Source organism: Corylus avellana, chromosome ca6, assembly GCF_901000735.1.
Source record: "Corylus avellana chromosome ca6, CavTom2PMs-1.0".
Classification (NCBI taxonomy): Eukaryota; Viridiplantae; Streptophyta; class Magnoliopsida; order Fagales; family Betulaceae; genus Corylus; species Corylus avellana.
Window position 1 is genome coordinate 9073463 of NC_081546.1, and position 13991 is coordinate 9087453.

Sequence of the window (13991 nt, forward strand, 5' to 3'; positions counted from 1 at the left end):
GCCGCAACTGACAATGAGGCCGGAGAACAGAAACTAGCCGTCAAAAATCCTGTGAAGGGCCAAACCACATTGTGCTAAGATTCGCCGACAAGAAAGACGAGAAAGGCTAAAAGTGACAGACAGAGAAATACCGGAGAACGAAGACAAGCCACTAAAAGAATCCGGTAAAGGGCCAAGCCGCAACTGACAATGAGGCCGGAGAACGGAAACTAGCTTTTAAAAATCATGTGCAAGGCCAAACCACATTGTGCCAAAAAATTTGCCAATGAATAAAGCCATGGATCACAAAAAAAATTGGAGATCGTCATAAGAGAACACTAGAAAACACCATAGAAATCTCATAAGACTTTTATTGAAAGCCATAGAAACAGAAACGTAGCTCTGATACCATGTTAAAATATATATATATATTGAAAGCCACATAAACTTGGCTCTGAAACTATATATATATAATACTAAAATATGAAAGAGAAAGAAAAAACAGCGGAAGCGGAGAGAGACGTATGGGCTACATCTTGTATATTCACTATATCAAACAATATTACATATCTCTCTATTTATAGAGAGACAATGAGTAGTGACTAAGAAACCCTAAAGTAAACCTAAATTAATTAAGCAAGAGAGTAAACCTTACAAGAAAATATAATAACTTAGAATAAAAATATTCTAACATAAAGAGAAATAACTTGTCAAGAAAAATATTAATAAACCTAATTTAGAAAATATAAAATATTCCAACACAAATAATAGAACCTCATATTATCTCGAAGAATCAAAGTGTTTTTATTCAAGGCAGATTGATTTCAAATAATATCCTGATAGCCTATGAGACACTGCACACTATGCAGGTACGGATGTGGGGCAAAGATGGGTATATAGCAGTTAAGCTTGATATGTCTAAGGCTTACAATAGGGTGGAATGAGCATTTCTGGAAGCAGTGATGAGAAGGATGGGATTTGATGTCAAATGGATTCGCCTTATTTTGATTTGTGTCAGCTCAGCAACTTATTCAGTTATTGTAAATGGTTCTCCCATGGGTAGAATTGTTCTATCAAGAGGAATTCGGCAAGGAGACCCTATCTCTCCATATTTATTAATTTATGTGCGGAAGCCTTCAGTTCCATGTTGTCAAGAGTAGAGTTTCAAGGTACACTTACTGGTGTTCCTACTTCGAAGAAAGGTCCTCGTATCAGTCATTTCTTCTTTACAGATGACAGCCTTTTGTTTTGTAAGGCTACTCCTCACCATTGGCGGAAGATGTCAAATTTATTGCAGACCTATGAGAATGCATCGGGGCAACGATTGAATAAGGATAAGACCTCTATCTTTTTAAGTCGTAATACTTTGCCTGAAGTCAAACAAATTATGTTGGTTCTGATGGGGATCATAGAAACCAGTAGATATGACAAGTATCTTGGGTTGCCAGCTTTGGTTGGTAAATCATGGTCTCAGGCTTCTAAAAGTATAAAGGATCGGGTATGGAAGAGAAAGCAAGATTGGAAGCTGAATTTTCTTTCTCAAGCCGGGAAGGAGGTATTATTGAAAATTGTCATTCAAGCTATACCTACATATAGCATGAGTATTTTCAAGCTCCCCGAAGGATTAAACTCTGAAATTAATGCTTTAATGCAAAAGTTTTGGTGGGGCCACCAACAAAATGATTCTAGAATTCATTGGATGAGCTGGAACAAAATGAGTGTTTCTAAGTCGCCAGGGGGGAATAGGTTTCAAGGACATTATGTGTTTTAATAAGGCCCTTTTAGCTAAGCAATGCTGGAGATTATTTCATGACTCGGATAGTTTACCTGCTCAAATCCTAAGGGCTAAGTATTTTCCAACAAGTTCAATTTTGGAGGCTCGGCTCAGTTCATAGCCATCATATGCATGGAGAAGCATTCAAGGTGCTATTGATCTTCTGGAAAGTGGGCTTATATGGCGGATAGGAGATGGGGGTAAAGGCTGGAATTTGGGGAGAAAAATGGATCCCAATCCCCAATACTTTTATGATTCAAACTCAACCAAGATTCATGTCTACTACAGCAAGGGTTCGAGAACTAGTTGATACCGACACAAATTGGTGGGACTTTCAATGCCTGAGTGTTAATTTCGATACGGAGGAGGTGCGGGCTATTGCTTCTATTCTTATAAGTGGAGTGGGTAATAATCCAGATGTGAGGGTGTGGAGGGGTACTGATTTTAGAATGTTCTTTGTTCGTAGTGCATATCATTTAGCTATGGAGTTAGAACACAGGAGTAAACTGGAGTGTTCTAGAAGAATGGAGGAAAGTGAGATTTGGAGGGAGTGTTCTAGAAGAATGGAGGAAAGTGAGATTTGGAGGGTCCTGTGGCAGCTTCAGATGCCCAATTCTGATAAGAATGTTTTGTGGAGAGGTTGTCATAATATTCTTCCAACACGTGATAATCTTTTGAAGAGGAAAATATTAACGGATTCTCGATGTCCTTTCTGTGGAATTGAAATAGAAGCGGCCACTCACATTTTGTGGTCTTGTCCTTCAGCTTCTGATGTGTGGGGCACTAGAGAAGTATTTTTTCAGAAATTTCATTCTTCAGGTGCAGATTTCTTACAACTAGTAGAAGAGATGTATAAGAAGGGCGATGTGGAAATGCTCACTGTGTTTGCTAGACAGTCAAAGAATATTTGGATGAGGAGGAATGGGGTGATCCATGTGGAAGCTTTTACTAATCCGAATGATCTGGTTCGGATAACAAATCAGGTGATGGTTGATTTTAGTCAAGCTAATCTATCAACTACTCCAACTGTGAGGCAGGAAAGGATGGCACCATCATCAATTTGGACAAAACCTGTTGTGGGTTCGTTCAAGATTAACTGGGATGTGGGGTTCAATCTGGATACGGACAAATTTGGTATGAGAATCGTGATACGTGATTCTAATGGAAGGTTTGTAGCCGCTCATACTGTCCCATAGAATGGATGTGTTGATCCAGCTACAGGTGAAGCTCTGGCGTCATTTTATGCAGTGTCTTTTGGTAAGGAATTGGGTATGTCATGTCTTGTTCTGGAGGAAGATGCACAAGTATTTGTGAATGGGATTAATTCTCTTGGTGCAAATATGGACATAAAATTGAAGATACTCGAAGGGTGCTATAGTCTTTACATGGCTGGAGTTGTCAACATGTGGATCGAAAGGCAAACATGGCAGCTCATACATTGGCTAAATTGGCCGCCGACACTTTCATAGATAGAACTAGGGTGTAGGGGTGTCAATGTGGGCAGTTAAAAACCGCCTGCTAACCGCTTAACCATTTAACCATATTAACCGCTAACCGCCTAACTACTATAACGGCCCAGTGGTTAGCAATTAGCGGTTATTGGGTTTACAAATCGTAACCGCTAACCGCTAACTGCCTTTTTATATAAAATATTTTTATAATTATAATTATAAAAATATTTATACATATAACATAATCACTTGATCATTAAATCACAATTTTTTTAAAGAATAATTAAATCACAATTTGAGTATTAATATATTATCACTATAATTTATATGATTATATCATATAATCACTTGATCATTAAATCACAATTTGAGTATTAATATATTATCACTATAATTTATATGATTATATATTTTATATCACATGATCAATTGATCATTAAATCATTTGATTATATAATAACAAATTATACATATATAATATGACATAACTCATAAGTATACAAATTCATACTAATACAACAATTAAATATCTAGAGACTTATTTCCAATGTATGTTATAAACTTATAAGTTTGTATATGTTATAAGTCTATATAAGTTTACATATGCATATGAATAATATAAATGTATAATATCAATACTTAATCATATAATTCAATGATAATTCAAATACTTTATTCAAGACTTCAAGTGAATCATATTATTAATGTACAATGATGATATGATTTGTATAATATTAAATTAAGTAATTGACTTTGGATTAAACAATGACCAATGTGTTACTTATAAACACAATTTAAGTATTAATGTATTATCATTATAATTTTAGTAATTTATATATTATCACTATAATTGATATGATTATATCACATGATGACTTGATCATTAAATCATATGATTATATAATAATAAATAATACGTATATAATATGACATAACTCATAAGTCATAAGTCTACAAGTTAATCATATGATTCATGTACAATAACAATCACAATTGATTCAGTTGAATTAAATAATATATTACTTATAACTACAATTTAATTAAAGCATTATTAGATAATGCAAATTTAGGATTTAGGAGTTTGAACATTACTGTTTACCATTAGATATTAAGTTCAATTCAAAGAAAAAAGATTATAAGTAAATATGATAATAATTTAAATAATTAATCATATGATATAATTTAATGAGAAAAAAGTTAACAGGTTATGATTTAATATTTAAGGAAATTTTTTTAAAATTGCAAGTAAATGTAAATTTTGGATCAAATATTTTTGATTTTTCAATATGGACTCTTTTTACAGCAATTGGGCCCAAGAAAACACTAAAAAAAAAAAAAAAAAGAAGGTAAAAAAAAAAGCCCAAAAAAGAAGCCCAAAAAGCCCCGAAAACCCCAATTTTGAAAAAACGGTTAGCGGGCGGTTATCTATTTCACTAACCGCTAACCGTTAGGCGTTAGAGGTTGTGGTTAATGAAATCTACTAACCGCTAAGGCGGTTACGATTAGCAGTTATTGCCAATAACCGCTAACCGTAACTGCCTTGACACCCCTACTAGGATGTGTAATACCCCTGGCTGTATTTGTGATATTATTGAGAGGGAACTATAAATCCCCTCATTTTGATTACTTCTGGAATGAGATTTCGTCAAGGTTTTTTTTTTAAAAAAAAAAAATTATAACCTACGCTCACTTAAAAAAAAATAAAAAAATAAAAGTCAACATACTCTCCTCAAACTACCACCCAATTGACAATGTTCTCCTCAATCTTTCAATTGTGAGTAGGGGTCGGCAAAAACCCACCCAACTAGCAAACCCGCCCCAATCCATCGCGACTTGCCCGGATTTAGTGATTTTTTTTGTTGAAACAGGTTGGATTTCGTTCAAACCGTGTGGGGCGTTGGGGGGTTTCGGCTAGAATAAATTTTGGGCCGTGGGTACCCGACGCGCTAATAACCCCAAAAGGAAAAAAAAAAAAAAAAACCCTACTTTTCTAGTTCTAGGTTCTCTCTCACGCCTCCCTCTCTCTCTCTCTCTCTATCTCTCTCTAGAAAAAAAAAAAAACAAAAAACTCAAATCCTAAGGTATGTACTAGAATCGTGTCAGGTCAAACTCATCAATCATAACCCTCTAATTTTGTATTGAGTTCGTGGATTATGTCAAAAATTGTCTGTTATTATGTTGTGTATTGGGTTCAAATCGTATCAAAATATGAATATAAGATTATATAAGTCAATTATAATCCGACTCCTTAAATTAAACGGGTCAAACTATTAAATCCAAATCCTTTGATTTCATACCGAATTCACGAGTCGTGTAAAAAATTATCAGCACTAATCTCATGGTCTTGCATTGAACTCTACATTAAAACTATTCGTGTGGCTAATAAACCTCTTAGGCTCCGTTTACTTTGACGTAAAATGGTTTTCGTTGGAAAACATTTTCAAGGAAGTTATTTTTCCTAAAAATGTTTTCGGCCGAAAATATTTTACGATGTTTACCGCGGGCACGAAAAATCAAAACTTTTTTAGATATATTTTTTTTCATTAAATCATATTAAACTCTAAATTATGAAAATGTCCTTACCAAGTCTTAGAGGTGTTTGAACCGAGTCCCACAAGGACTGCACTGCGACTCACCTGGGACCTGGCCGGACCCCACCTATACCCTATCAGGACCCCGTCAGGATCAGCCTGAGACCCTGGCAAGACCTGCCCAAGATCCAATACGGACATTTTCGTAATTTAGTGTTTATTATGATTTTGCGTACACACCAAACACCGAAAAATGTTTTCTGCTGAAAATGTTTTTTGACGGCCGGGACCCGCCTAATTTTCCATACATGCCAAACAGCGGAAAATGTTTTCCGCCGAAAATATTTTTCAACGAGTCTTGGGCGAGTCCCAACGGGGTCCCGGGCAGGTCCCAATCAAGTCTCAGGCAGCTCCCAGGCGAGTCCCGGTCAGGTCTCGAGCAGGTCCCGGACGAGTCCCAGTCGGGTCCTGGGTAGCTCCAGGCAGGCCCCGTTCAAGTTCCAACGGGGTCTCGGTCAAGTGCCGGGTAGGTCCCGGACAAGTCCAATTGGGTTCCGGCAGGGTCCCGGGCAAAATAAGGCTAATAATTTTCAAGGTATGCTCTACTACTAAAGCAATAGCATGAGACTACTCCTTCTCCCTCCCCCGCTCTCGTGCCGATATGTTAGAAAAAAAAAAAAAACAAAACAAAAAATAAAAAGAAGACTACCCCTTGCTCTTTTCTTTATTGTTGGATGGGGAGGAATAAGGCTAGAGTATTACTTGCGTGGCAGTTGTCATCTCTAAAAGAAAAAGGAAAAACAAATATCATATCTGATTTGAGATAACTTAATTTATGATCCATTTATGGATAAGGCAGTTGAGTTTGTATGGTTCAAATGCGAACACGATCCAAGCACGATTTGCTGTCAAGATGATTGGTTTTCTGAAGCACCAAGTAGTCCCTATATTTGATTCCACGATATGCAGAGCCGCAGCTTTCACAATCCACCAACTCCGGCGCAGGGCTTACGACAGTATCCAGCGGTGGCCCGTACGCTGTTCCCAACGAAATTCTTGTCTCTTTGTTGTTCACCACCGCTCGGTGCACCACGCTCTTGTACTTCCCGTTGGTCAATATCTGCATATGTATATATATATATTTTTCTCATCAATGCCCAAATTATATATTAATTGAAGCCCGTAAATGCATGGTGTATATATATATACCTCCATGTGATCTCCCATGTTGACAAGAAAAGAGTTGGGCGGGGGATCGTTGACGGGAACCCACGTCCCATTGTGCATCACTTGAAGGCCGGAAAGCTCATTCTGCATAAGAAGGGTCAAGATGCCGTGGTCTGTGTGAGGGGGCAGACCGATTGCAACCTCCGGCTCCGGGCACGGCGGGTACAGATTCACGACCAGCAGTTGAGACCCCACCTCTAAATCATATGTTTCCTCTATGTACCTTTCTTCCAATCCCAAGCTTTCTGATATTCCTCTCACCAATTCACTCGCCACTTCTCTGCTTCGCTTGCTAAATTCTCGTACGGTTTCACTGGAAGCATAAAACATTAAGATTGATATGAAATATTGGTGTTACTATGCACTCAAACCAAGTGGCATTAAATATTTTTTTTTTTTTGTTTTTTTCACTCTATTCGAAACAAAAGGTAGGAGGGAGTGACTAATTGTTACTATTCTACTAGAGCATTACCATGATATCCGAAAATTGTCTAAGGAGGTGCCTAGACGGCGAAGAACAACAAGTATTCTCTCAAGACCAATTAAATCATAACCTAATGCAACTTCATCGAGACATCAGTAGAACTGAAAATAGCTAAAAGAAGGAGTGTAATTTTCATTTTAAAATAGCTACAACATGTGGTGCAAGCTAGCTACCATTATTCTCTCTTTTGTGGGCTGTCACATTTTGGGTCATTAACTTTATATATATATATATATATATATATATATATATATATATATATATATATATCTCAGTAAAGATTCAAGTTGAGCCGATTCAACATATAGAATCCCAAAAGATGCATCCAAGTTGAGCCGATTCACATGTACACAAAGAAATTTAACATACGTGTATGTTGTAAAGAACGTGCCTTGCTGTGAAATCTTAATATTCTAAGAAAAGAGTAAGAGCTAGGGTTCTTGCTTAATTTCTACCTTAATTAGCTTAGCTCGCTGCTTTGCCCAAAAGACTACTGAAACAGTACCAGTCTATCAGTGTTGCCTCATGTCTTCGAGTTCTAAAACGAAAACCATGTCAATTTATCAAGGTTTGGGTGGATGCTTTTGGCACATTGCACCCGGGGTTCGCAAAGTCACAATTGTGTTGGATCGGTCCTTCAACCATCTATTGTGAAAAAAGCTAAACTTTTTTTCTGCCATTCAAAATAGCACATCATAAGACATATTCTAAAAGCCGCACGTTCAACTCAAACTCTTAACTCTGGCTCTAATACCATTTGCTAGATTGAGAGTTGCCATTCCTATTAAGATCAATTGGTGTTAAGAGAAACAAACTCAAGTCTTTTATAAACCTCGACATCGCACCAAGTGGTCCTGTTTTTGAAGTGATCGCAGGAAGAGATAAGCTTCGGCTTCTCTCACTGGACAACAATTAATTTTTAAATAAGATGATCAAAGGTCTGATTCAACGTGTAGCACGTTGAATTCCCGAAGTCACAAACTTGATATTAGAAGGAGGTAATTAATGATATGTTCTATTTTAGTTTTCTGCGTTTTCGTTAAACTATTTTATTAGTATTGCCTAAAAGTAAAAGGTGCAGGTTGCATGAAAGGCTTCCCGTTGAATATAGTTTGGGACTCAAAAATATAAGATACCTGAAACCAGCAGGTTTGTGAGGAGCACGGAAGTTGGGATGAACCCACACCTTTAGATAGTCCCTCCAGAAAAATGATGTGTCAATATTTGTGTTGAAGCTTGTTCCATAGCTTATGGGATCAAATAATTGCTTTCCTGAAAACTCTTTCTTTTCCTCCTCGGTTAGGTTAAAGAAACTTTGGCATCCTTTCAACATCTCATCTCTTAGCGTCTCTGGCACACCATGATTTATTATCTTGAACACATGAAATAATTAGATATATAATAAACACCTTAAGAATCAATAAATTATTAAAAAAAAAATCCTTCAAGAGATTACCATAAAGAAACCCCAGTCGCGGCATGCATTGCCAATGTCTTGGATGACTTTGGACCGTTGATCGGGAGTACCAAAGGTCAGCAAGGAAACATCTATGGTTGGGATCGTCTCTGCTTCCGAGGAAATGCAATTACTGGAGCTTTTATCAAACACATATTTGGGTGGAACATAAGTGAGACAACCGGATTCTACTTGTGATTTGATGCTAAACATGTTGGTTTTTCGTGGGTGAGAGATCGAGCTTGTAAGTGCAATATTAGGTTAGTCTTGACTGGGTTAGCATTTGGTACTGTTCTTATAAAGAAGTGGAAAGAAGCATAGGGGGACCTGTTAGAGGGTATAGATAGGGAAACTCTAGCCACGAATCGTTTAGGGTACACGAGCATGTGGCATAGAATAGACACACTCAAATTTCTAGAAAAATGTGACATTTTTTTAAGAGATATATTAGAATGGTCACCAACCGATAGTTGTCTTTGTGTACGTGCCCACAAATATTTATACTAGACAGGTAGACAACCAATGAGAAAGTGACCGGAGATGAATTATGCGTTTCTTTTCACTAGTATAGTCCTTAGGGATGACATTTTTTAAGACATATATTAGGGTGGTCACCGGCCGATAGTTGTCTTTAAGTACACGCCCACAATTATTTATATCAGATAGGTAGACACAACCAATGAGAGAGTGACCCGAGACAAATTAGGCGTTTCTTTTCACTATTATAGTCCTTAGGGATAAGAATCTTAGTCAATTACTGTAAAAATTGATAAATAATAATTTGAGCACGTAATATGAGATTTTTTCTAGACTTATTTGTCCCTATAGGTCCTTCAGCAAACGGTGCCATAAAGAAGTGAAAATTAAGAAGCATGTGGTGGGGGAGGGGGAGAGGGTATAGAGAAAATCAAGCCACGAATCGCTTCGGGTACACGAGCATGTGGCATAGAATAGACACACTGAAATTCTAGAAAAATGTGACATTTTTTAAGAGATAGTTGTCTTAGTTTGTGTACGTGCCCACAATTATTTATACTACACAGGCAGACATAACCAATGAGAGAGTGACCGGAGATAAATTAGGCATTTTTTTTTACTAGTATAGTCCTTAGGGATAAGAATCGTAGACAATTACTGTAAATTTTGATAACAAGTAATTTTGGCACTTAATATGAGATTTTTTCTAGACTTATTTGTCCATATAGGTCCTTTGGCAAATGGTGCCATAAAGAAGTGGAAATTAAGAAGCATGCACCGGGGGGGTGTGGTGGCTAGAGGGAATACAGAAAATCTAGCCACGAATCGCTTCGGGTACACAAGCATGTGGCATAGAATAGACACATTGAAATTCTAGAAAAGTGTGACATTTTTAAGAGATATATTAGGATGGTCACCTGCTAATAGTTGTCTTTGTATACGTGCCAATGAGAGAGTGACCGGAGACAAATTAGGCGTTTCTTTTCACTAGTATAGTCCTTAGGGATAAGAATCTCAAACAATTACTGTAAAAATTGATAACTAGTAATTTGGGCACGTAATATGAGATTTTTTATAGACTTATTTGTCCATATAGATGGTCGCAGTTTTTGGTCATGTTATAAATCTCTCATACTACCTATCTATTAATCCCTTTAGGATAATACCCAAGAAAATAAGGAAAAAGAAAAAGTAAGAGAGAATTGAATGAAAGAAAATCATTTCTTTTTTCATAACTTTTATAAGTCATTATATTTCATGGGGATAATTAGGTATGAAAATGATTACACTTGTTCTATGGCGTACGTCGATTATCCCTATCTCATCGTATTGTAAAAAAAAAATTAACTTATTTTTGGTAGACTTTTGTTCGTGTGTGCATGTGTATACGATGAAGCCATAGCCACATCATATGGTTACCGTATTAATTTCTATTCTGTGCTGATGAGGATATTTGTTCAGGAGAACGTGAATCACGTACGACAACGTTGTCCTCAAGGAAAACGCAAGATTCCTGGGGGGCAAATTTAATATCCTAGTACTCGCAACAACGAGGCCAGTTGAAGCCCCAACCAAAGAACCTTACCGACAAAAGACATGGGCCTCGCCAAACTTTCTTCATTTCTTCATTTCTGATTGTTTTTTTGTGATTTGTGAGGACAATAAGGAATCGCAAAGCTTTGTGCGTGACGTTGAAAATCAAAGTTACCTCCCATTTCTAGGGTGAAAAGATTAATGATGTAGGATGACATTTACTCTTATTTTCGGTGAAAACAATATATATATATATATATATATATATATATATATATATATATATATATATATTGGAGAAATTTCATTTGAATAAAATTTTATTCATTTTTAGACAATAAAACTAAGTATACAAAAAAAAGATTTTGTCATGATCAGTATTACTGATTGTCAACCATATATATTTTGTTGACACGTTCTATTTTGGATTAGGATTTTACCAGTTAATTTATTTTTCCATCTTTAGTTTATTTTATTTGCTTTTAAGATTTAAGATTTTGTAATATTTTCCTTCTAATTAGGTGATTTAAATGCTTATAATTAGGTTTTAGTATCCTCAGTTAGAATATTATTAATTAGCAATATATAGTTTCCGAATTATCATATATTATTTAGATTTTCTCTTTTAAGCTTTCTATTTTTCAATTTAAAGAGAGCTCATTGTATATCAGTTTACAACTCTGATAATAAATATTTGAGAAAATACAAAAATTTCTGTGTTTTTATCCTTTAAACCATGTGTAACTTGTGTTCTTTATATAATTAAAGTCGCAGTTCTTCTCTTCTTTTGATGGCTCTATCAATGGTCATATGGAGTTAGAATTCGCAGTAATGGTCATTCGTCTTAGAACAGAACAATAGTTTCATGTGTCTTAGAATAGGATATGATGGCTCGACTAGTTTGTTCTTGTTTTTTAGGAAACTAAATTTACCCCCTCAACCACCATTCAATTTGTAATGCTCCCCTCAATCTTTTAGTTTGTGCAACGTCCTTGAATCTAGTATTGGGGTTGTAATGTCTCTCATTCAATAAGAATTTCCGTTATGCAAAGCAGCAAGCACATCCATAACCCGCAAGTGATATAAAAATGAATATTATATAGTACTTCCATAACATTTATAAAATTGAAACTCAAAGCCAATTACATAGCTTCTTCATTGATGAATGATTCTCAAACATTGTGCTCCTTTGTGTGATATCTATTAAAGTAGGCCGCTAAAGGTGTTATTGGTTTCTTATGTTGCTTTCCCATAAGATGTGGCTTAGGGACATTGTATGTGCTGTAGTTTTTTCAACCGTTCAAATTTAGTTGTTTTTTTCCTTTTTCTTTTTCATGAAAAACTTAATATTAAATCTGCCCATTAAAAACTTCAAATTTTACTTGGCCATTGAAAAAATTTCAACACATGCATGTAGTTTTTTACAGCACCTACTTCAAATCCCAACAGGGAGATGGAAAGAAGAATCTAAATAAAGAACATAGAATTGGGGGGCTGTTTGGCATTGGACTTTGTTTGTTAAGTGGCTAGGAAATTGAATTGTAATAACGTTTGATTGATGTGAAAAAAAAAAAAATATATATATATATATAATTTTGTAGTAATTTTTTATTTAAATAGTATTAAAAAATAATTGATGTAATGTAAAAAGTAAAAATATTAGGGGGTGAATTTGAGATAAATAATGAGACTTTTTTTTGTCCATTAGCAAACAACCTTGGGAAATTGCAAAAATGAGTAGATCTAGTGGTGAAAACATTAATTGTATAGTGAGATGTTGTTTATTGATAAGACATTGGTAAGTGACGTGGCTTTATCCGGAGAAAGGAGTGTCCTGTGGTTTGTAATGGTTTGGGCCCTTTGGGGTATGTTTTGGAGACTTGTCAGTGTTGGGATTAGTGCTTTTGTGGAGCTGTCGTACAAATAGTGATTGGTCGTTGAACTGATTGAACTAATTAATGGTGATCCGTGTGACATTAGGTCTGTGTGATACCTAATTGATGCATGCTTGCATGCCTTAGGTCTATATGATATCTCACACACACATTATCAAGAGTAATTTTAATTTTTTTTGTGGGTTAAGTCACATTTAATACGTAAAATAATCATGTTGTAAAGGAATTGACATAACAAGAATTGGTGTAAGTTTTACTTACCTTGATCGTATGTTTCCTCCGGGTCCTTCGAGAGTCCAATGAAACGATCTAACATTAGTCTTTGATCTAGATGAAAATACTCTTAAATCTAAACTAATGACAAAATGGTCATTCAATCTAACCATTGAACATTCGGTTATCAAATCAATCATTTGACCTTAATCAATAACCTTACCAAACATTTGGTAATCAAGCACAAATTCCATTTATTAACATGACCCAAGGCTCTTTTATCAAGCTTAACACTATCTCAATCCACAATAACACCTTCATGCACCACAAAGTATGTCCAACATCATTAAGTGGTTAATCATCATTAATCTTGTCTTAAAAATAACAACCTTACCATGTTAAACCTAAAACCTAATCAATCTACAAGCTATGGTTGTCTAAACCATAAAACACAACTAACATAAGTTACACAGTAAATAAGCAACAAGATATAATACTCTATTAACACTATCAAACACAAGGTTAGGTAAAGAAATTTTGACGTGACCTCCTTTGAAGATAAAACCACAAGAGAGCTCATTCTCTCTTCAAACCCACACTCTCTATCTCTCACTCTAGGGTTCTCTCTGCTCACAATGGCGAAAATGGGGCTTAAGGGGAGGAAAGTCTATATATTTATAAGCTCCCATGTGTGTTCAAAAAATGACGTGTCTTAAAAAAAAACCATCGGATAAACATCGAAAGTTGGAAATCCAAATTCGACCGTCCGAAGTCCAACTTCGAACGTTTGGCTTGATCCTTCGTTGTCAAATGTTCGGCCTTCACAAGAAATCCTTAAAAGCCCAAGGTTCCCTTTCCTTTTTCTTAGATCCAATCCTAAGGATGAATTTAATTACAATTAGAGCGTAATTAGCCCTAATTAAAGGTTAGGGAATTACATCCTAAGTATACCTCATTTTGTGTTTTGTCAT

The 13991-nt window shown here is 35.7% G+C and overlaps 2 protein-coding genes across 2 annotated transcripts; one reads left to right on the forward strand and one right to left on the reverse strand.

The window, feature by feature from the left end:
- Positions 1-1947: 1947 nt before the first annotated feature.
- LOC132185136 (uncharacterized) lies at positions 1948-2949 on the forward strand. Its single transcript, XM_059598949.1, has one exon. The coding sequence runs from the start codon at positions 1948-1950 to the stop codon at positions 2947-2949; it is 1002 nt and encodes a 333-aa protein (XP_059454932.1).
- Positions 2950-6429: 3480 nt separating this feature from the next.
- On the reverse strand, positions 6430-9156 carry LOC132184975 (2-oxoglutarate-dependent dioxygenase 19-like). The gene is made up of 4 exons (XM_059598782.1): positions 8903-9156; positions 8583-8818; positions 6945-7275; positions 6430-6855 (listed from the first exon to the last, which is right to left on the reverse strand). Exons 1-4 carry the CDS (start codon positions 9113-9115, stop codon positions 6610-6612), a joined length of 1026 nt encoding a protein of 341 aa, XP_059454765.1. The 5' UTR covers positions 9116-9156; the 3' UTR covers positions 6430-6609.
- Between the last annotated feature and the right edge of the window lie 4835 nt (positions 9157-13991).